Genomic DNA, 22119 nt, shown 5'->3' with positions numbered 1-22119 from the left:
TGTGGGCCGGCTCCCAGTATGTGGGCGGGCTCCCAGTATGTGGGCAGGCTCCCAGTATATGGACGGGCTCCCAGTATATGGACGGGCTCCCTCAATGTGGGCGAGGCTCCCAGTAAGGCAGATTTGCCTGTTACCTCCAGTTACCTCCACATTCAAAAGGAACACACATATCTGTGATTATACACATCTTATACATATCTTTCTGACACCCCATAATAGTACAATACCAGTATTTCAGTATTTCTCTTGTTTCTATTTGCTTAGATCTTTGTTTATCCTGTAATATGGTGTCTACTACTTGCACTGATAGAATTAACGGAAAAACATGAAAATAAAACATAAAATAAAAATCAGGACAATACAACAACGCAACAATGATCAATACCCTTCCACTTTAAATGGTACAAAAATAGAATTGTTTTTTTTTATCTAAAAGGTCGTTCAATAAATAGATAGAAATAGATAGAAAGATCTGACTGTAAGGAGGGAAGGGGGTTGGTGTTGTTACAATTCATCCTTAGGGTTGATAGTAAAGCCCTGGTCCCAGTTGTGCTGGTGCTGCTGGTGCTGCTGGAGAGACTTGCGGTCCATCTCCTCCATCACCTCGTCTGCTTGTAATCTCTCCTGGTGTTGTGGAAGAAGAGATGGATGAGGATGAAGGTTGGGAAAGGTTCAATCAAATTCAAACATCACCAAGTAAAAGTGGTTACCGGTAGTTATTATCCACTTGAACCCTAGCACCCCCTATTCATCAGAAATTGTTGAACTACAAGCTCACAGCGTGTGGCAACGCAAGCTTGTATATCAGCTATTTCTGGCAAAGAGATTTGGTGTAAAAGGAAAAAGAACAAAGCCAACTCAGGTACAGAGGGTTTAAGTGGTTAACCATTATTCCTATTAGCAAACAAAACAAAAACAGTACAATTAAAAACAAAAAATAAACTAATATAAGGAACTATTAACACAGTTATGAATTATCGTTTATAATTTGATCCTTAAATGTTAATGAAGTACTTACTAAGATTTAGTACTTCTAAGGATTTAGAAGACATTTTCAGATTCCGGTATTAATGGGTTAAGTAACAAATCAGAGTACTGGTATGTTCCGTTTACCAGTTCCCTGTAGAGCGGATCCAGGGTGAACCAGAGAGCCACAGCACACCTCTGTCCCGTGGTGACGGCCCTCACACCATGGGGGTTCTCCCCTCCTGAGGAGAAGCCCACCATTCGACCACACTTTGGCTTCACGGACGCCTGGAGACCACACAAAGGAAGGAGAGAAGAGGGAGGTGGAAGTGAAGGAGGGTGGAGGAATGGGAAGCAGCGAGAGAGATAAGACAATAACAATGTATGTTTTTCCACCCCGCTTTAATCAAGGTGTTTTTTGTACGATTTTTGAATACTCATGAAGCACAAGTGGTTAACATCAAAGACAGGTCATATATAAATACATATTATAAATACAAGTCACAGTGATGAATCACTGTAGACAAATATAAGCTTAAACAAATATAGTGTACACTGGTGAAAAGACTAAAGCAATTTTTACTGTAGGGCTAAATAAAACATTACAAAAAAGACAAATTACCGTGACTGTTTTGGCATCCATTTCCGTGAATATGAACTCTCCACCCTCAAAATCTCCATTTAGGTACAGCAGTGCACTGAAGACACAAATAAGTAAGCATATTCAGTAACGTTCACACACTAAACACAATGAAAGGCGGATATGATAGGATTTACAGTAAAAAAAACAATTTTCAAGATGTTTCAAACATTGCATTTATTTTCATTTTTGCAATAAAAAAAAAGAAAATGCACTTATTCACCTATAATGATACGCCCAAAATGGGATGCTGGGTTGAATGTGGTTAAAGGTGCAATGTGTAATTAAATTAATATGCTACCCGTGATACCGTTAAAATCCAGAGCTATTTCCCTCTGTGTGTCATGCAATACCTCTTGTCACCCAGTAGTGGTCCTACCCACCTGACAACATACTCTACCATACAGATTGGTTGAAATCATGTTTTATTCACCCCCCCCCCCCCCCCCAAAAGTAATGGATTGCAGCTTTAACACAGTTTTCCTAAATTCCCTGCATGTTGTGTGAAGTATTCAAGGTTGCGGCAGGCAGCCTCTACCTGTAGTCTCTGTAGGTGTATGCTGGAGGTTCCTTCCAGCACTCATTGGCCTCGGGGTCCAACAGACAGTTGTCAGCATGTATGGGGTGGCTCAAGTCATTCCTGTGGTCCTGTTGGCCTGCAAACAAACACAGTCACAAACAAACTTAGATAAGGTCTCTAGTTTGAGGGCGGTGAACTGTACCGTTCAACGGCATGGGGTTGTCAATGGTTGTCAACTGTTTTACATAGCAGTAGAATCAGCACAGCTCATGCTGCAGAACTAAAAAGGTGGACCTAACGAAAAAGGACGTCGTGCCACAACAACACTGACTTTTATTTTATATGATCTCGTCAACACTGTCTGTGTGTCACATCCAGTCTACATGGTTCTCCAACTACAGGGGAATTAGATATGGCTCTATGTGCATTAGTCATAGCCTTGCATGGCCAAACTAATATCACTGCGTAGATATTAGTCTGGAATCTCTGTGTGGAACCTGCATTTCCAAGGGGCAGAATTAAAAAAAAGCCTCTGGTGATAAACCTGCCCCATATTTGCATACTGGTTCCTGATCGGTCCCTCACTACTTCGGAGGGAGTGAAAGCCAATCACAACTGAGCGGTGCCAGACCAAATCTGCTGAGGGCAATTGTGTGTGTGTGTGTGTGTGTGTGTGTGTGTGTGTGTGTGTGTGTGTGTGTGTGTGTGTGTGTGTGTGTGTGTGTGTGTGTGTGTGTGTGTAATTTACCTGTGATGGCTGTCCGACACACTAGATGTGTGTAGGAGAAGTGCAGGGTGGAGTTCAGCAGGAAGTAGGACTCGACAATACGTCTGGCTCTTTCACTGACTTCATAGAAGAGACGGGCACTCCCCAGTGGTACTCTGCCCTCATACCCAAACTGAAGTGCAAAACAAAACAACACAATACAATACAAATATAACGTGATACACTCTGCCCACATCATACCTATACAACTAAATAAAATTCCACAATACAATACAATTATAACATGACACTCCCACTTCCTTGGGATTCATTCTTCCAGGTATCTACAGTCAGTAATTGGACACCAGCTATGGTGTCCAATTACGCCCACAAGACACAAGTGCTTGCATGTTCATTGTGTTCACCATGATGACGTAGAATGCCCGAGACAACCTCTGTAGTCTCATTTAGGTACTAAATCTGTTATTATCCACAGACCTTACAGTATATCAGACATCCAACCAAAGACTTGCAATGCAAACATGCTAACTTGTTTACATGTGCATTTTGTCACCTTCTAAAAACTAATGGCCAAAGTATTTATTTTATTATTTTCCCAGAAAAAAAATATACTGATCCAAAACAAAACTATATGATATGATATGATTATATATGATATGATTTTCACAAAAAAAATGTATTGTACCTGCAATGCTTTGAGTACAGTTGCTCCTTCAAACTTCTCGTTGGGAGTGTGTGGAGACATTTTGCCTCGGTATCCATCTCCTGCCAAAGTGATACTCTGGAGGGCAAACATACAATAATGCATCAAATAAAATACCTAATTTAAGGGATGTTTGGTCATTTCAATTATCAAGAGTAAAGAAAAATGAATAAAAATAAGGAACAATAATCCATAATTACACGCAATTAAATGCCACTATTCCCAATTATGGATTTGTGATTGTGAGATTGGAGAATCAGTTATAATCAGTTATAATATACTAGAATTTCGCGGCCGCTTTGCGGCCGCTCATCCCAGAGTTACTTTTTCGGATTTTCTGACTTGATCTGGCCTGTTAACATTTTCATAGACCTGGTTGCTTGTTTCCCTCTCAGTCAATGTGGCAACCCTGGTCAATGCCGTGTTGACTGTTCAATTTTCATTTCTATGCTGATGATACCCAACTATATCTCTCTGTGGCTCCTGATGATCCCTGTGCTTTAGACCCGCTGTTGACCTGTCTGTCTAGCATCAAATGTTGGATGAGTGAGAACTTTCTCAAGCTAAATGAGGATAAGACAGAAGTTCTCATAATCGGTTCTAGTGAGCAGAAAGAATCAATAACTAGACAAAGTGCCAATCGGCACAGGTCTCCACCAGGGCAGGTCAGGTTGTGGCCTCATGGTGGCGCTATAACAGGCTGTTGAGGAAGATTTGGGCCGGAGGTTCGTGTTGGAGGGATGCAGGTACAATGTTTTTCCATGTGTGCATACATAAGTTGTATACAGATCGATGCAGTTATAGCTAAAAACAGGAATTGGCCTGTTATAGCGCCACCGTGAGGCTGATTTTGAGGAAAAAATTGTGGCATGTCGTCCTCGGCCTAGTGAAAATGTGCGTGTATAATTTAACGGAAATTGCACACTGTGTTTGTGATTTGTGGCCTTTTTTCGAAATGGACGAATCGTGTGAGCTTTGGAAGCCAATCTTAGCCAATCAGGATGGAAGATGGGAAATGGTGGCGCTCCGTGTTGATCACATGACTATGGAGATAGTGTATACCGATTTGCGTGAAATTTGGATAAAATCTGAAGGAGTAATAATAGAAAATGTGTTTTACATATGTCGGCCTCCTGGTGGCGCTATAAAGAGCAGATGTGAAAAATTCCAGGCAAAGGTTTTTCCTTGGCCTCTAGGGAGTTGGCATACAAAGTTATCCACAGATCCGTGCAGTTAGAGGTAAAATCCCTTTTCGGCCAGTTATAGCGCCACCTTGAGTCTGAGTTGAAATTGTTCATGTGGCATTTCGTCCTCGGCCTAGTGGGAATGTGGGTGCACAATTTCACGGAAATCACGCGATGTGTTCATGATTTGCAGCATTTTGTTTGAAACTGAGCACTCCTGTGAACTTTGGAAGCCAATCTTAACCAATCAGGATGTAGTCTGAGAAATCTGAAAGACCGGTTTCGTTGAATGGCTCTAGAGAGACTGTGTACCAATTTGCGTGATGTTTGGACAAAATCTGTAGGTGTACTGTGCAAAAACTTGTTTTGCACAAAGCGGCCTCCTGGTGGCGCTATAACAGGCCGTTCTGGAAAGTTTGGGGCAGAGGTTCATCGTTGGCATCCAGGGAGTGTGTGTGCAAAATGTGGCATCGAGCGGGTTAACGGTGGCCGAGATTAGCTGCTCACGGACACACGGACACACGGACGGACGGACACACGGACACACGGACGGACACACGGACGGACGGAGTGCAAAACATACTCTCCCCACATGCCTTCGGCCTGGTGGAGACAATAAGCAGACTTGGCAACCTGACTGTAGAAAGTAGCAGTACAGTAAAGAACCTGGGGGTTATTATTGATTCTGAATTGAATTTTAATTCACACATTAATCATGTTACCAATATTGCCTTTTTTCACCTTAGAAATATTGCACGAATCAGAGCCTATTTGTCCTTGGACGATGCAAAAAACGCTAATCCACGCCTTTGTTTTTTCTCGGCTTGATTACTGCAATGCACTTTTTTCAGGACTGCCTAAGAAAACAACTGACAGATTACAAGTCCAAAATGCAGCAGCCAGAGTTTTAACTAGAACTAAGATGAGAGAACATAAATATTACTCCAGTTTTGGCATCACTGCACTGGCTTCCGGTTGTTTTTAGGATTGATTTTAAAATTATTTTACTTGTCTATAAAGCTCTCAATGGTCTCGCACCTTCCTACCTACATGACTGCCTGCCAAAATATGTCCCAAACCGCCCGCTAAGGTCTTCCACTGCTGGCCTGCTCGCTTTGCCTAAAAAAATGGCAACTAAAAAATACGGGGAAGCAGCTTTTTGCTTCTACGGGCCGTCGGCATGGAACAAGCTCCCACTGTACCTTCGTCAGGCAGCCTCTGTAGACATTTTTAAAGCTCAGCTCAAGACCCACTTCTACAACATTGCTTTTAATTGATAATTTATTTTTTATTTTTTGTTATTCATGTCCTCACTGTACTGCATTACTGCTTGTTTTTTTAATGTCGTTGCCTTGCTTTTCTTTTATTCTCCATTGTTCTGTAAAGCACTTTGAGCTGCATTTCATGTCATGAAAGGTGCTATACAAATAAAGTTTTATTATTATTATTATTGGCTAGTTCGCTTGCGCCACGTGACAACTTCTCACTTGTTAATATAGATATAGGCTAATTCAGCTACAAATCCACACAAATCTAATGCATACTGTACACGCTAAAAGCAGAGAAACAACATTTTCATCAACTGGTCACAGAAATCACTAAATCAGTGGATTCACAATTTCAGAGGACTTAACATACGAATTTGACAATCTGATTTCATTGTACAAAAGTGCACCCATGATCCCATGTCAGTGTACAGTAAACATATCTCTCTCTGTGCTGTGTGTGTGTGTGTGTGTGTGTGTGTGTGTGTGCTTACATGGGCCAGGACTTTGAGGTCTGAACACTCCTCGTCAGAGATGACATGATCCAGCAGTACCCTCTGGGTTCCGTTCAGGGCAGCAGAGTTCTGCACCAGCTGTATACTGTCATACAGCAGCGGACCACCTAGGCAGATCACAGCACAAGGACGAGGGCGTGTTATCTTAACTGCGCTAGTGGGAGAGCTTAAGCTGAACACTGACATATTGGTTCTGCTTTGAATGTCTATTAACTCCTGTGGTTGAGGAATGTAACTGAATTTGTGGTGTGGTACATACTACAATACTGAGTCATTTCAGCTCAGTTAAGTAGTTATTACCGTTATTGAAAAATAGCAGATCTACAAGCTCATAGCGCGCCACTCGGTAGCTTGTAGGTCTGCTATTTTTTTTAAATTGAAGAACGACTGACATAGAAACATAGCTTTTTCAGAAAACTGTCAGGATGTAGAGTAAACACAAACAGCTATTTGTCAAGGCATCCTGGTTCAGGACATGCTTTGCAGAGTTCATGTGGTCTACCACTACAGTGAACTGTGACTGTAGTTCAGCTTGATATATGCTTTGTTTGATGCTGGTGTCAGAGCACGACACCAGCTTTCAACAAAGTATAAATTAAGCATTACTGTTTGTAAATACCATTTGTCACTGCTGGAGGGATACCTTGTATGTCCAAAACCATTATTTTCCAGGAATTGGAGAAAAAAGCCTTCCAATGGATTCAAAGTACTTAGTTACAAGCTCTTGTTAATATTTTTCATTGATTAAATATTTAGATAACCCACGTGAAGACTTAACCACTTTCAACTAGGGTTGGGATCACGTTTATTTTGAGTGTCTGTCGATACCGATTTTCCCGATTAGAGATTTATATTTTTATAGAAGACTTATGCCATATCACAATAGTCTAATATCATGATATGCCATATGGATATAATATTGATACTAGGGATGTCCCGATCATGTTTTTTTGCTCCCGATCCGATTCCGATCATTTGAAAATCACGCGATCGGGCCTGTTTTCCGATCGCGTGATCGGTACGGGACAACCCTACTTTCAACCTGTCATCAAGAAATGCCAAATTATGAATAACAAAAGTTAATGATTGCTCATAGGAGACTAGGATTGATGTTTGCACTGTACACAGTACCTTCTCTGCTTTGTCCGGAAGCTGTGGTGTTCTTCTTCTTCTCTGAAATTGGAACATACTCCATCCAGCCATCAGTACCAGAGGGGATCCTGGGAAAGTAGAGAATTTATGACGCAAAACATTTGGAACACACAATACACTTTCACTCTAGTTGATTGATTAACCATGTAGGTTTAGTCACCCATTCAAAAAAATGTATGACATAATAACTTTCAGTATTTATGTGGTATAGTCCACACACACCTAGCTAAGATGTACAGTAACAGTAAATGTGAAGAGAAAATATATTATTGCAAATCCAGTTTACCTGTTTGAGTTCTCTCTTCCACCTGTGCTGCTCCAGTATTGCTACAACAGAACACAGGCAACCAATTAATTCATCATTAACTCATTTCTCAAAGTTGTCTAGTGTCAGTGTATAATTGCAAACTCTATGCAACCAATTAATTCATTTTTCAAAGTTGTCTAGTGTCAGTGTATAGTTGCATACGCTATGTATTGCAAGCAACACAGGCCAGGGCTCTGTATGACCAGTAGGTGGTGCTGTTAACTGTCAAAGCAGTGACTTCCGCAGGCTGTTCCAAACACCTGTTCCACTGCTCTGGGTCTGATCTCAGCTTTCTGGCTCATTAAGGCTACTAGTGGCCCAGCATGAGCTCTGCTCTGGGTTGAAGAAATGGGGACAATATTCCAAATAACTGTAATGATGTAACTTCCTTTTGCTTGTGAGAAGAGCTGGGGAAATGACTCACAGTTGCAGTTACAACTCCCAGTTGACAAACGTTTACCTTCCATATAAATGCCTATTGTAGAACATATAACTTCCTCTTGTTTGTAAGCAAAACTGTTAAAGTAAGGAAATGGTTTAACAATAACTGATAGTTTTGAGCATAGTGGCTTCCCAATAACCATCTTAATAATAAGATGACATAATGTCTTTGGGTTTTAGGCTAAAACGAGAGCATGCTGTTACCCTATATTAAACTGCTAGTTTAGTATTAGTAACAGATAGTTCTGTTAGTTGATTATTACTTGTTGTTGTTAAATACTTTATAAAACACGTAACTGTGATTGCAGTATTAATGCAACAAACACATTAGTTCTCAATGTCAGATTTAGTTGTGAGTTTTGATTTACTGGGTGGACCAATCATGGATGTGGGGTGAAAGGAAATGGACCAGGTTAGACGAGGAAGGTAAAAAAAAAGAAAGAAAACATGTTTGTTCTGTTTTCAGACCTGGTGTGTTGAGAAAAATCTATTGATCTATTGATTTTAAAATAATGAATGAAGTGGAGATAAATCAGGCCCTCCATCAGTTTTATGCCAGTGAGAAAAAGGGGAAAGGTGAGAGCGCTACACTGTAGGCTATGGCCCTCATTTATCAACCGTGCGTACGCCAAAATATGGGCGCACGCCGAAATTACCGACATTTTCGGCATTTAACATTTCCGGCAAAGCTTGAAATTGAACGTGACAACGTTCAAAACCCACGTCTGCTCGGCAGCTGGCGTACGCTTTGTCCTCACCTGTTTTTCTGTAGTAGAACAGCGGAGCAGCATTGTTTGACCAGCTGAGAGGCTGTCACAGGCATTTAAACATATGTTTTCACTCCTAAAATGTTAATATAAAACGGTATGTGTATGTAAAAAACAAAAGAGAGATTTCCAACTTTACAAGTAATTAAAATCGCGCAATTAAAAACAATATAACATGTTTACAATGTATTAGTTTGTGCTCATAAAAACAGTGCTTTACTGGCCTTGCTATGCGAGCGCACTTGTGAGATGATTTTGGAGCGCATACGGTGATGCGGCATATGTGATTATGATATTATTTAAAAAAAAGGCATAAATGGAATGCACGCCTTTATTTCCAAGTGACAATGACAAGCATACAGCTTGCCTATTTGTAGTAAGTACTAGCAGGCTATAGGCGTAAGGGGCTTAATCATTCACCATTTAAATAAGTGCTTAGACAGGTTTTGACAGTTTTGACAGTTCAGATAAAAGCGTGATCATTTTCGGGGGTCGCGGCGTGCGTCGCCAACACATACCAGCACACATGCAAGCAAGCCTTCATCCATATGTTTATGATTCGTTCATCAATGATCAAATCACTACATAAACGTTGATTATGACTGCCTTGACGACATGATAGCCTATCTCTCATGCAGGCATCACTGACACTCACCCACAGGACTGTAATATCACAGCAGTGCGCAGTATCACGCCTTCGCCGTGCACTGCGCACGAATGGGTAAAATTAATATAGGCCAGCCCAAACGTATTCCATTCATGGCGATGCGATGTCGATGTGTCATGTAGGTGCGTGCGTGTGTGGACATGACAGCAAGGCAAGCGAGGTGAGAGGGAAACAGACAGGGTAGGCCTACAACTTTATTTAATTCATGCAGGTGTTCGTTGTTTATTTATTTAACAACACACCAGTTAGTTGGTCTTGCAAGTTGCGTGTGCGTGCAGCGTGCAGCGTGTGTGCGTCTGTGTGTGTGTGTGTGTGTGTGTGTGTGTGTGTATGAGAGAGGGGGGTGAGGCGGGCAGAAAGGCACGGTAACCATGGTTTCCAGATCGTATAGCAGTGGTTCAGGTCGCAAAAACGAGGGCGAGGCTTGATTTCTTAGGGCGTGCCAGATCAAATTCAGCTGTGACATTTATTAACGTGAGAACAAAATGAAGGAAGGATCAGCTGTTTGCGATCACTTTATAAATGCCGTGGCGACAAAACCTGGACTCGAATCTGTGGCAGATTTTACACTCGATTGATAAATGAGGGCCTAAGTCTGTATTGCTGTCACTAAAGTATAGAACTACATTTCTTGGTGGAAGAATGAGTAGTTGTTATGCATTTCTTTGTTGAAATCTTGTTCGATGTAGTAAATCGTTGTAGTAACAACAAGTACAGTAGTCACATGAGGCCATTGAGCAGTGGTTCTCAAGCTTTTCTGGATCAGAGCCCACTTGGAAACCCAATCGGGGACCCATGATCTGAACACATGTTAAGTGGTCAGATGGGTGGGCCGGGTGAATGTTCAGAGCATTATTTAAAACGATCAAACAAATCGATTGTGTTCCGGCTAGGGTGTATTTGCAGTTATATGTAGTTGTACTCACCCCTTCAAAAAACTCCACCCCCATGGTGTCACTGCCAATCAGGAGCAGCTTCAGCTCCTGCTTATGACGCCTCAGGTACCTCGCTGCCTTCTGCGGGCATGCACACAAAATCACAACATTAGGACGCATACTGCAACACTTACAGTAGTCCACTGGTTCTCAGTGTGGGGTCAGAGGTCATTTGGGGTCCCCCAGCCAAATAAATGATGGACGGATCACGGATCCATATCCGGAAGTGTGCAAATGGGTCAATTTTTGTACATTTCAAGTTAAATAAACACTGAGGTTTTGCTGTGTAGATTGGAGTCCCACAGATGAAACTCCAGTCAAAATAGATGGCCCAAAAAAATCTAATTGGGGGTCACAAAAGGTAGATAATCACTTGATTTATACTTGATCTATATTAGTTTACATATTATGCCAAGATCATGAGGTGGAATTAACACCAGTGTCTAGTGTAAGTATTTTGAATAGGCTGAGAAGATTGTTGCACCCACAACAGCAGCAACTCCCAAAATAAACCTTCTTCCCTTACTGCACAAGGGAACTTTATCCTCAATGATTCCTTGACCTAGTAAAGGCAACCAAACTGACATTACTCAATCCATCCTCTTATCCTCGCCTCAGTGCCAGTGTAAATGGAGTGTGGTGCCCTTTCTGCCTGCTGCCTGGCTTTTTACACACTGAGCTCCTTGCTAGCGTTTCCTGCCAGGCCTGAGAACAGGAGGCTGCTGGCAGTGAGGTGAAGCCTGCTGTTTCCCAAGGATTTAAATCGCTTTACCGGGCTTGCATTAAGGTGGATTCTGCGTGCGGGCGTGCGTGTGTGTGTGTATGTATGTGGGGGGGGTGGAGGAGGGTATACTGTACACACAATCGCTCCTTGTGTGTGCACGTGTGTGTGTTTGTGTAAGAGGTGGCGGCGGGTGGAGGTCGTTCCAGTGAGCGCGGGGCGATGATCATGAATGTTATGAAACCCGAGCAGCCGGTAGCATTTTTGTGGCAACGGGGTGAAGAAAAAAAGTGCTCCTTTTTCCAGCCTCCTTTTAATACAAACAGCCCTCAAATTGTTCTGACCGATTTCTGTGGCCATTCTAACATGCACCCCGCACACTCTCACACTCGCACTCACACACATTTTGGTTGTCAGGGAGGTCGGTCTGGGACATGTTTAAATGAGGTAGAGGATAGGACACACGCACGGAGTCCACGGACACACACAGAACTCATATTCACACCGGCCCATTGGGAGGACTCTTTCTAGGAGTGGGTTTTCTAGGAAAATGAAAGCCAAACAAGAGACTGCTTGACATCAGAGGTAGGCTGGGACTGGGTCCAGGACGGACAACATGTCTTGTGCCTAAAATAAATGAGCTGGTAATGTTACTCCAATGCACATATTTCCACTCGCCTTTTCCAACCACATTTCTATAAACTGGCACTCTACAAGCCTCTAATAAGTCACTTTGTTAGGATTACTGCTGGGAGGTAATTTGTTCAATTAAATAATGATGATGTGGCAATATGAATCACAGTGGCAGAGCAATATTGGCTTAATAAACCCAGTTGGAGGGAGATCATATCAGAATGAGAGACAAGTCCTCTGAGGCAGCTTTCTGGCAAGTAACAATAGTGCAGTTGTCCAAAGTATACAGTAAACAGCATGCTGCCTCTTAGCTCTTCAACCATCCACTCTCCTCTCTTCTCTCCTTCACAGCATGTCAACTTCTTTCATACATCCCCATTCCTTCTGATTTTCCCCTTATTCATCCACCCCATAATCAGAATGGACATATCCATCCATCCATCCATCCATCCATCCATCCATCTTTGTATTATGTGTATGTCAAGTATGTGAGTGCACTTGCTTTTGTACTTGATGCTTTGTTTTGAGTGTATGCACAGCTTTGTGTGTACTGTATGTGTGTATGTATGAACACGGAATACGTGCTCAGCTGATTGGCTGAGCACAGAATGTGATGTATGATGATGTATGATGACTTCACAGTCACACAAGTGTGGTTTTCCTGTGCAGCACTTTGGTCAACAGTTGTTTTTGTTTTTAAGACCCGAGGCTGATTCTACACATGACAGTAATTCAAATTTATAACACTTCAAACATAGCAGTTCACAATTCACAGTTCATAGTTCACAGTTCACAGTTCACAGCGCGCCACAAAGTTAGCTTGTATAATATTTGCAATTTTTAAATAGCCAACGCTAAAATCTAAATGATTGCTTTCCTGGTTTCAATGGGGTTAAATGTGCTAAATAAATAAAGTTTGATTTCGTCCATCCACCCATGTCTCTGACCTCTCGTGGGCGGCCCTGGTGTCCCAGCACCTCCCTGTAGTAATCCACGTTGTCCGTCATGAACTCCTCTCCCTCATGGAACAGCAGGTAGGACAGAGCACACTGCAACGCCTCCTCTATGAGACCCACTGCATGGGGACAAACCAGGAGAGAGAGACAGAGAGACACAGACAGAGGGAGAGACGGAGTTTAGTTTAGTTGAAAAGAAAGAAAGAAAAATCACACCCGTGTGAAGTGAGGAGCACTCTTATAATCATACATCATCTCATTCTGGTCAATCACAATCCGCATCCTCACTTTTGTCTTCAATGTTTGTGTTTACACAAACACAAAAAAATGGCCATTCAATGTCAATGGCATTCAATGTTTGTGTTTAAAGCTGGACGTAGGAGGGGCTAGCGCCCCTCAAACAAACTCAAGGTTACAGCAGATTGTTATTTCCATTGTGGTTGTTTCACAAGCAACAATAGTTAACATCACATTAACACCAAAGAACAACAACAGTGATAGATAAACTATCTACCCCTAGACATTTATAATCCAGTCTGTGAACCTTTGTATAAAGGAACCTTTGTAAAAGGTAGAAGAGAGAGAAGGTAGAAGACAGAGGGCATATGAGGTGAGGAGCAGAGATAGAAGGATAGAGGGAGAGGATCAGAACGGAGTGTTAACAAAGAGATTAGATGAGATTACGTATGAACACAAGGAGCTGTTATCACACCTGAATTACATTCACTAGTAATCTGACTGTCAAGAGTTAAATTAGCACTCAAGATTTGACTGTGTATGTCATTCATGTCTGTCCGCTCATCTACCTAATGGCAGAACTGAATGAGCTGTGTGTGTGTGTGTGTGTGTGTCTGTCTGTCTGTGTGTGTGTGTGTGTGTGTGTGTGTGTGTGTGTGTGTGTGTGTGCACACACCCACGCGAGTGCGTGCGTGCGTGCATGCGTGTGTGTGTGTGTGTGTGTGTGTGTGTGTGTGTGTGCGTGTAATTGTGTGTGTGCTGAGGAAATCCATCGAGGCTGACATTCCAAGACTATTACCACAACGGAGCATGGACTGCGGCTGGTTGAGATAGTGGAAACAGACACACACACGTTTCTCTCTCTTCCTTCACCGTCAGGTTGAGAGTTTTGGCTATGAGGCAGTGAGGCCCTCCTACAATGATTTATCCAGTCTACCCTTCAATATATGACATATCTTCTGGGCAACAGGTACACACACACACGCACACAAACACACACACACACACACACACACACACACACACACACACACACACACACACACACACACAGAGTACAAAGATATATTGTACTTCCATGCAACTCTTTCCACGTTCATACATATACTCTCTGTAGGTCTCTCATGTACACATGCTTGTAAAGGATAGGGGCTAACCAAAGATTTCCTGCCTTGGCCGAGTCTTAGACAGCACATGAGCTGCATGCGGTCAGCGTGTCTGCTGTGCTTTCCAGCTCTCTTTAAGTCTGAGGGAGTTCAGCTCAGTAAACCAGAGAAAACATCATTGTGGACTTTAACCACATTAAACCTGGCATCGCAATTTTGGCCAACTTTTCCAAATTTCAAACACATTTTCAAACATTTTGGTGTCTGAGGTGATTTTCAAATAAAAATGTGTGTAAAAATGTGTAATAATATAAGTAGACACCTAGCGCATAGCCTAGGTACCAGGCTTTCATTTTTGTTGGTGCAAAAATTGAAAGCCTGGAGGAACGCATTGGCCGCTCTGGTCTAAAAGTGGAGTCAACCCTTCCGGGTGGGCGTCGCTCCAAATGATGTGACGTAGCGCTGCACTAGGGGGGAGAGGAGGGGCCGGGGGTGACGGACAGATCGATGAGATGCAATCAGGGCGTGCGCAAATCTGAGCCATGACCTGCCCCTCTAGACCAGAAACCGAACACGTTAGCTCAGGCTACCTAGCGCATAACTAACTAACTACAGGGGGATGGGTGGCTTTATCATAGAGCATTTATTTTCTAGTACAGGACAGGTAAAGACGTGACTGGAAAGTGAGGCGATGACAGGTGACACGTGTCTTAAGACAGATTCCAACCCGTAAAACTGGCCCGTCAGTCATGTTCTGATCTAATGCATAAGGCTAATGGATGGAACAAACGGAACAGTTTTTAACAAACCCATAAATTCATCAGTGGCTCTCAAACGATTTTATACCATGACCCCATTTTATAGGGAAACATTTTGGCAACCCCACACTTGATTTATAAGTGCAATTTCAAAGTTGAAAAGGAAATTAATATTTATTAGAATATGTTCAAAATTCACTGATAAAACGATCACTAACAAGCTACTGTACTGTATCAATATTTTAGATTTTTTATTTTATTTTTCTCAACCAGTGTGTGAGTGGTGAAAGCTGGATGTGCAGATGCTTTGCTCATAGGGCAGATTTAACAGGCATGAGCCTCTAGGATATCGTAAACCCACGCAACACGGTAAGTGTTCACATACTGCATTTTAAGCCTTTGTGAAGAAGTAGGCCTATGTCAGTTTTATAGCGATGTGTACTGCCAAAGACATGCATGCACACACATGTAGACACACAGTTTCGTAACTATACTTGTGAGGACCTCAATATTAACCACATTCATCCCATAATAACCCCTATAAACCTAAACTGTAACTTTAATCTACGCCTAATTCTAACCCTAAGGAACGTGAGGACCACTTTCCTTTCCTCCTTCTATCCTTGTGAGGACGTATGGTCCTCATAAAGATAGCAGAACAAGAGCGTACACACACACACACACACACACACACACACACACACACACACACACACACACAGCTGCTGTATAGTGTTTGCACAGATCCTGTGATCCACTTGACTTTATGAGAGCCACATGCTTACAGGTCATTAAGTATAATCTTATGATCTCACTGAGATTCAAGACACTGGCGTTTTAACAACACCATGTGTGTTGTTCTGCCAGCACCCTCTCCTGCACTATGTCTCACACGCACGCGCACACACAATAACACACACACACACACACACACACACACAATAACACACACACGCACACGCGCGCGCGCGCACAATAATGACTTCAAGAAATTGGGCGTGGTGAACTCTAGCGCTCTTTGTGGCTGTGTATGATAATAAGTGCACACAGGGTGGTGCACCCCAAATTGTTGTATTCATTCTTTGTATCTGCTGTCACACTAAAGGTATCATGTTCCATTACCTCTGGGAATATTGCGTGTTGTGTTGTCTCCTCTGTGTGTGTGTGTGTGTGCGTGACTACTGCGTGTGTGTGTGTGTGTGCGTGTGTGTGTGTGCGTGACTACTGCATGTGTGTGTGTGTGTGTGTGTGTGTGTGTGTGTGTGTGTGTGTGTGTGTGGTGTGTGTGGTGTGTGTGTGTGTGTGTGCGTGTTAGTGTCTGCGTGTGTGCGTGTATGTGTTTCTTACCCTGAAAGTAGGCGAATTGCAGGTAGTCATAGTGCAGGGGCAGGAAGTTTTCCATGGGGGAGAGTCGTCCAGGTCGCGTGGCCAGATCTCTCACACACTCATGCTCACAGTGAAGAACCTGAGTGAAGTGGTCTGCAACGAGATGGAAGTAATATCCATGTGTTAATTCAAGGTGCTTTATGGCAGAGGTTCTCAAACATTGTCATGTCAAGGACACCTAAATTGTATGTATTTGGCCATGGTAGCCTTCAGTTATTATGGTCCTAAAATGTGGAACAGCCTGCCTGTGAACCTGCGGCGTTCTGGATCCTGCATGGACAGTTTTAAAACACACACATGTTTAGCATAGCCTTTCTCATGTTATGACTCCATTGTTTATTATTTTCTATTCTTAATTAAATGTTTTAATTTCTTTCTTATTTTCTCCATAAATGTTTTTAATGTTTAAAAATAAACAAGAGATCTCTATTGTCGAGTCCTACCCCTTAAAATGTTCCAAATCTTCAACTACCTTTTCTGGGTTGTAGCCTAGGCACTGTATTAGAATGTAAAATGTAATTTCCTGGTGGTCATTTCATTCAAAATTAAACATTTCGATCCCTTTGGTGTAAATAACCCAGTTGGCCATCCCCTTTTTAGATATCCTACATCAGTTACTGGCCTACATTGAAGGTGCAGTGGCCACAGGTCCCCTTACTGACTGTTCACATTATAATTATCTATATTTATATTACAGCTGGCCCAGTGCACTGCCTGGGGCTCTGTGTGGTCTGTTGCTAATTTAACACCATATGATGTGGTCTCACACCAACAGCCATTAACTGTTGATGACTGTCGATGAGCTCATCTGCGTGATGTCATCTCAGGGTGAAAGGGAAAGCGATGATATACTGAGTCCTCTTATTGGATCGCAGCAGGCACTTGACTCATACTGAGACACATTATTTGAGGAAAGGAAAAAGAAAAGAGAGATTTACATTTATAGCCCATTATCCAGTGTAATGGAAACCAACAGTGGCTCGGCTGCTTAACTCAACTGATGTAATAGAGCACAGTGACAACATTGGGTCATTACACTTGATATAACTGGCTTCTTCTACTACAACATCCCCTGTTTGGAACAGTGACCTATTGGGGCATGTCTGAACTCTGGAACAGTGACCTATTGGGGCATGTCTGAACACTGGAACAGTGACCTATTGGGGCATGTCTGAACTCTAGAACAGTGACCTATTGGGGCATGTCTGAACTCTGGAACAGTGACCTATTGGGGCATGTCTGAACTCTGGAACAGTGACCTATTGGGGCATGTCTGAACACTGGAACAGTGACCCATTGGGGCATGTCTGAACACTGGAACAGTGACCTATTGGGGCATGTCTGAACACTGGAACAGTGACCTATTGGGGCATGTCTGAACTCTGGAACAGTGACCTATTGGGGCATGTCTGAACACTGGAACAGTGACCTATTGGGGCATGTCTGAACTCTGGAACAGTGACCTATTGGGGCATTTCTGAACACTGGAACAGTGACCTATTGGGGCATGTCTGAACACTGGAACAGTGACCTATTGGGGCATGTCTGAACTCTGGAACAGTGACCCATTGGGGCATGTCTGAACACTGGAACAGTGACCTATTGGGGCATGTCTGAACACTGGAACAGTGACCTATTGGGGCATGTCTGAACTCTGGAACAGTGACCTATTGGGGCATGTCTGAACACTGGAACAGTGACCTATTGGGGCATGTCTGAACTCTGGAACAGTGACCTATTGGGGCATGTCTGAACACTGGAACAGTGACCTATTGGGGCATGTCTGAACTCTGGAACAGTGACCTATTGGGGCATGTCTGAACACTGGAACAGTGACCTATTGGGGCATGTCTGAACACTGGAACAGTGACCTATTGGGGCATGTCTGAACTCTGGAACAGTGACCTATTGGGGCATGTCTGAACTCTGGAACAGTGACCTATTGGGGCATGTCTGAACTCTGGAACAGTGACCTATTGGGGCATGTCTGAACTCTGGAACAGTGACCTATTGGGGCATGTCTGAACACTGGAACAGTGACCTATTGGGGCATGTCTGAACTCTGGAACAGTGACCTATTGGGGCATGTCTGAACACTGGAACAGTGACCTATTGGGGCATGTCTGAACACTGGAACAGTGACCTATTGGGGCATGTCTGAACTCTGGAACAGTGACCTATTGGGGCATGTCTGAACTCTGGAACAGTGACCTATTGGGGCATGTCTGAACTCTGGAACAGTGACCTATTGGGGCATTTCTGAACACTGGAACAGTGACCTATTGGGGCATGTCTGAACTCTGGAACAGTGACCTATTGGGGCATGTCTGAACTCTGGAACAGTGACCTATTGGGGCATGTCTGAACTCTGGAACAGTGACCTATTGGGGCATGTCTGAACTCTGGAACAGTGACCTATTGGGGCATGTCTGAACTCTGGAACAGTGACCTATTGGGGCATTTCTGAACTCTGGAACAGTGACCTATTGGGGCATGTCTGAACACTGGAACAGTGACCTATTGGGGCATGTCTGAACTCTGGAACAGTGACCTATTGGGGCATGTCTGAACTCTGGAACAGTGACCTATTGGGGCATTTCTGAACACTGGAACAGTGACCTATTGGGGCATGTCTGAACACTGGAACAGTGACCTATTGGGGCATTTCTGAACACTGGAACAGTGACCTATTGGGGCATGTCTGAACACTGGAACAGTGACCTATTGGGGCATGTCTGAACACTGGAACAGTGACCTATTGGGGCATGTCTGAACTCTGGAACAGTGACCTATTGGGGCATGTCTGAACACTGGAACAGTGACCTATTGGGGCATGTCTGAACACTGGAACAGTGACCTATTGGGGCATGTCTGAACTCTGGAACAGTGACCTATTGGGGCATTTCTGAACACTGGAACAGTGACCTATTGGGGCATGTCTGAACACTGGAACAGTGACCTATTGGGGCATGTCTGAACTCTGGAACAGTGACCCATTGGGGCATGTCTGAACACTGGAACAGTGACCTATTGGGGCATGTCTGAACACTGGAACAGTGACCTATTGGGGCATGTCTGAACTCTGGAACAGTGACCCATTGGGGCATGTCTGAACTCTGGAACAGTGACCTATTGGGGCATGTCTGAACTCTGGAACAGTGACCTATTGGGGCATTTCTGAACACTGGAACAGTGACCTATTGGGGCATGTCTGAACTCTGGAACAGTGACCCATTGGGGCATGTCTGAACTCTGGAACAGTGACCTATTGGGGCATTTCTGAACACTGGAACAGTGACCTATTGGGGCATGTCTGAACTCTGGAACAGTGACCTATTGGGGCATGTCTGAACACTGGAACAGTGACCTATTGGGGCATGTCTGAACTCTGGAACAGTGACCCATTGGGGCATGTCTGAACTCTGGAACAGTGACCTATTGGGGCATGTCTGAACTCTGGAACAGTGACCTATTGGGGCATGTCTGAACACTGGAACAGTGACCTATTGGGGCATGTCTGAACACTGGAACAGTGACCTATTGGGGCATGTCTGAACACTGGAACAGTGACCTATTGGGGCATGTCTGAACTCTAGAACAGTGACCTATTGGGGCATGTCTGAACTCTGGAACAGTGACCCATTGGGGCATGTCTGAACTCTGGAACAGTGACCTATTGGGGCATGTCTGAACTCTGGAACAGTGACCTATTGGGGCATGTCTGAACTCTGGAACAGTGACCTATTGGGGCATGTCTGAACACTGGAACAGTGACCTATTGGGGCATGTCTGAACTCTGGAACAGTGACCTATTGGGGCATGTCTGAACTCTGGAACAGTGACCTATTGGGGCATGTCTGAACACTGGAACAGTGACCTATTGGGGCATGTCTGAACACTGGAGTTTGGAGAAGCAGTGGTGTTTTAGTGGATTTCAGACTGGATGGAAACCTTTTTAATATCAGGAGGCTACAGGCAAAGACCAAACTGTCCACAGAGCAGGTCATTGAGTTGCAGTATGCAGATGACTGTGCTCTTGTGGCACACTGCCCACAGGACCTCCAGTCCATCCTTGCTGTGGTTGTCAAGGCCTACAGCAGGATGGGGCTGTCTGTCAACACCACCAAGACAGAAGTGGTCTGCCAATGGAGCTCCAGTACCCCCACACCCTGCCTGCCTAGGGTTGGGATTCGTTAGGATTTTAACGGTTCTGGATCCTTCCCGGATCCCTCTTAACGGTTCCGGTTCCTAACGGTTCCCTTAACGGATCCTAATATTATTTTTTCCCCTTTTTTTCTGATATAAATTATGCTTATATTATAACTAACCTAACCAAGTAAATAATAAAAACAAATTAATTAATTCAATTATTGAAAATGCACTTTACAATTATGAGGTGGCACTATTATTTAAACTTCACCACCACCACCACCAGCTAGCCACCACAACAATATCATTGTTGTAATTTGTATTGTATATTGCAATTTGCTGTATATTAAATACAGTACACATTGCAATAATGATATTGTTGTGGTGACAAATGTTGTCTTTAATGTTCAGATTAATTTAATATGAAGGACCCCTTACCCTAATGGAAACAAATTGGATGGATTATGAAATCCTTTTAGCAGACCTTGTATTGAACTGTAGGCTACGTTCCTGTGCTTTTTTCTGCAAACTGTTTATAAAGTAGGCTAATCAATCTATGGAGGTATATGCACCTAAACGCTGGGCTCTCAACAGTCACGAGATTAATTTAGAGCCATATCAAAAGCAGTTGAGTTGCTTATAAGTTGTAAAAAATAAGTGCAGACAAATTGATTTGCCGTGATTCAAAAAATATCAGACAGAAAGACGTCGAGACATTGGCGTTCTAAATTAACACCATTAACAACAGTTGTACAATACACCTAATGAATAGCTCTGTAGACATTAGTAGTTTTTATTTTCTAACGTTACTAGCCTGGGGAAAGTGAACCAGCCTTGCATCATCCTCATCCCCCGCCGGCTGTGGTGGAGCTGCGGGGAGTGCGGGCTTTCTGCATGGCTCTCAAACACGATTTGCCTAGATTATTCTCCTGAGTTGTGAACTCGTGTAGGCGTATTGATTTTGAGTCGTTTCATCAATGTGGACGTGCAACTGGTACAAGTTGCAACAACCTTTGCAGGGAACTATAGCATAACATTTATTCCACTTTGCGTGCTCAGCCTCAGAGTCATTTCCCTCTCTGTTAACCACACTTTGGAGATCTCTTCGACATCACTCGCTCCGCGGCGGTGAGCGGTCGCTGAATGCACAGAACAGTGGGCGTATCTTCCCCGACCCCACACACTCCTTTAGGTGGGGTGACGTCACCTCAGGCTCTGCTTGCATGCATGCACATTGCACAGACACAGCGGAGCTAAATGACGACTGATGAGAACCGTTTGGGGAACCGTTAATAAAACACTACACACACACACGTGCGACTACACACACACACGTGCAATACCGCACGCACGCAGCATGGCACGCGCATTGTACACACACGCG

General features: G+C 43.4%; 1 protein-coding gene across 1 annotated transcript in view; it reads right to left on the bottom strand.

Moving 5' to 3' along the window:
- Nucleotides 1–30: 30 nt before the first annotated feature.
- Nucleotides 31–22119, bottom strand: part of p3h2 (prolyl 3-hydroxylase 2) — an 88242-nt gene continuing 66153 nt past the window's right edge. The window contains exons 4-16 of the mRNA XM_083768144.1: nt 16548–16679; nt 13091–13218; nt 10781–10870; nt 7959–7999; nt 7652–7740; nt 6500–6627; nt 3539–3634; nt 2875–3025; nt 2145–2262; nt 1589–1664; nt 1114–1254; nt 509–624; nt 31–144 (exon numbers count right to left, since the gene is read on the bottom strand). Of these exons, the coding sequence (XP_083624270.1) occupies nt 141–144; nt 509–624; nt 1114–1254; nt 1589–1664; nt 2145–2262; nt 2875–3025; nt 3539–3634; nt 6500–6627; nt 7652–7740; nt 7959–7999; nt 10781–10870; nt 13091–13218; nt 16548–16679 (1310 nt within the window). The 3' untranslated portion in view covers nt 31–140. The remainder of the gene's footprint in view (nt 145–508; nt 625–1113; nt 1255–1588; nt 1665–2144; nt 2263–2874; nt 3026–3538; nt 3635–6499; nt 6628–7651; nt 7741–7958; nt 8000–10780; nt 10871–13090; nt 13219–16547; nt 16680–22119) is intronic.

This window comes from Protomyctophum parallelum (assembly GCF_964188405.1).
Source record: "Protomyctophum parallelum genome assembly, chromosome: 6".
Classification (NCBI taxonomy): domain Eukaryota; kingdom Metazoa; phylum Chordata; class Actinopteri; order Myctophiformes; family Myctophidae; genus Protomyctophum; species Protomyctophum parallelum.
This window is presented reverse-complemented; position numbering and strand designations above follow the sequence as displayed.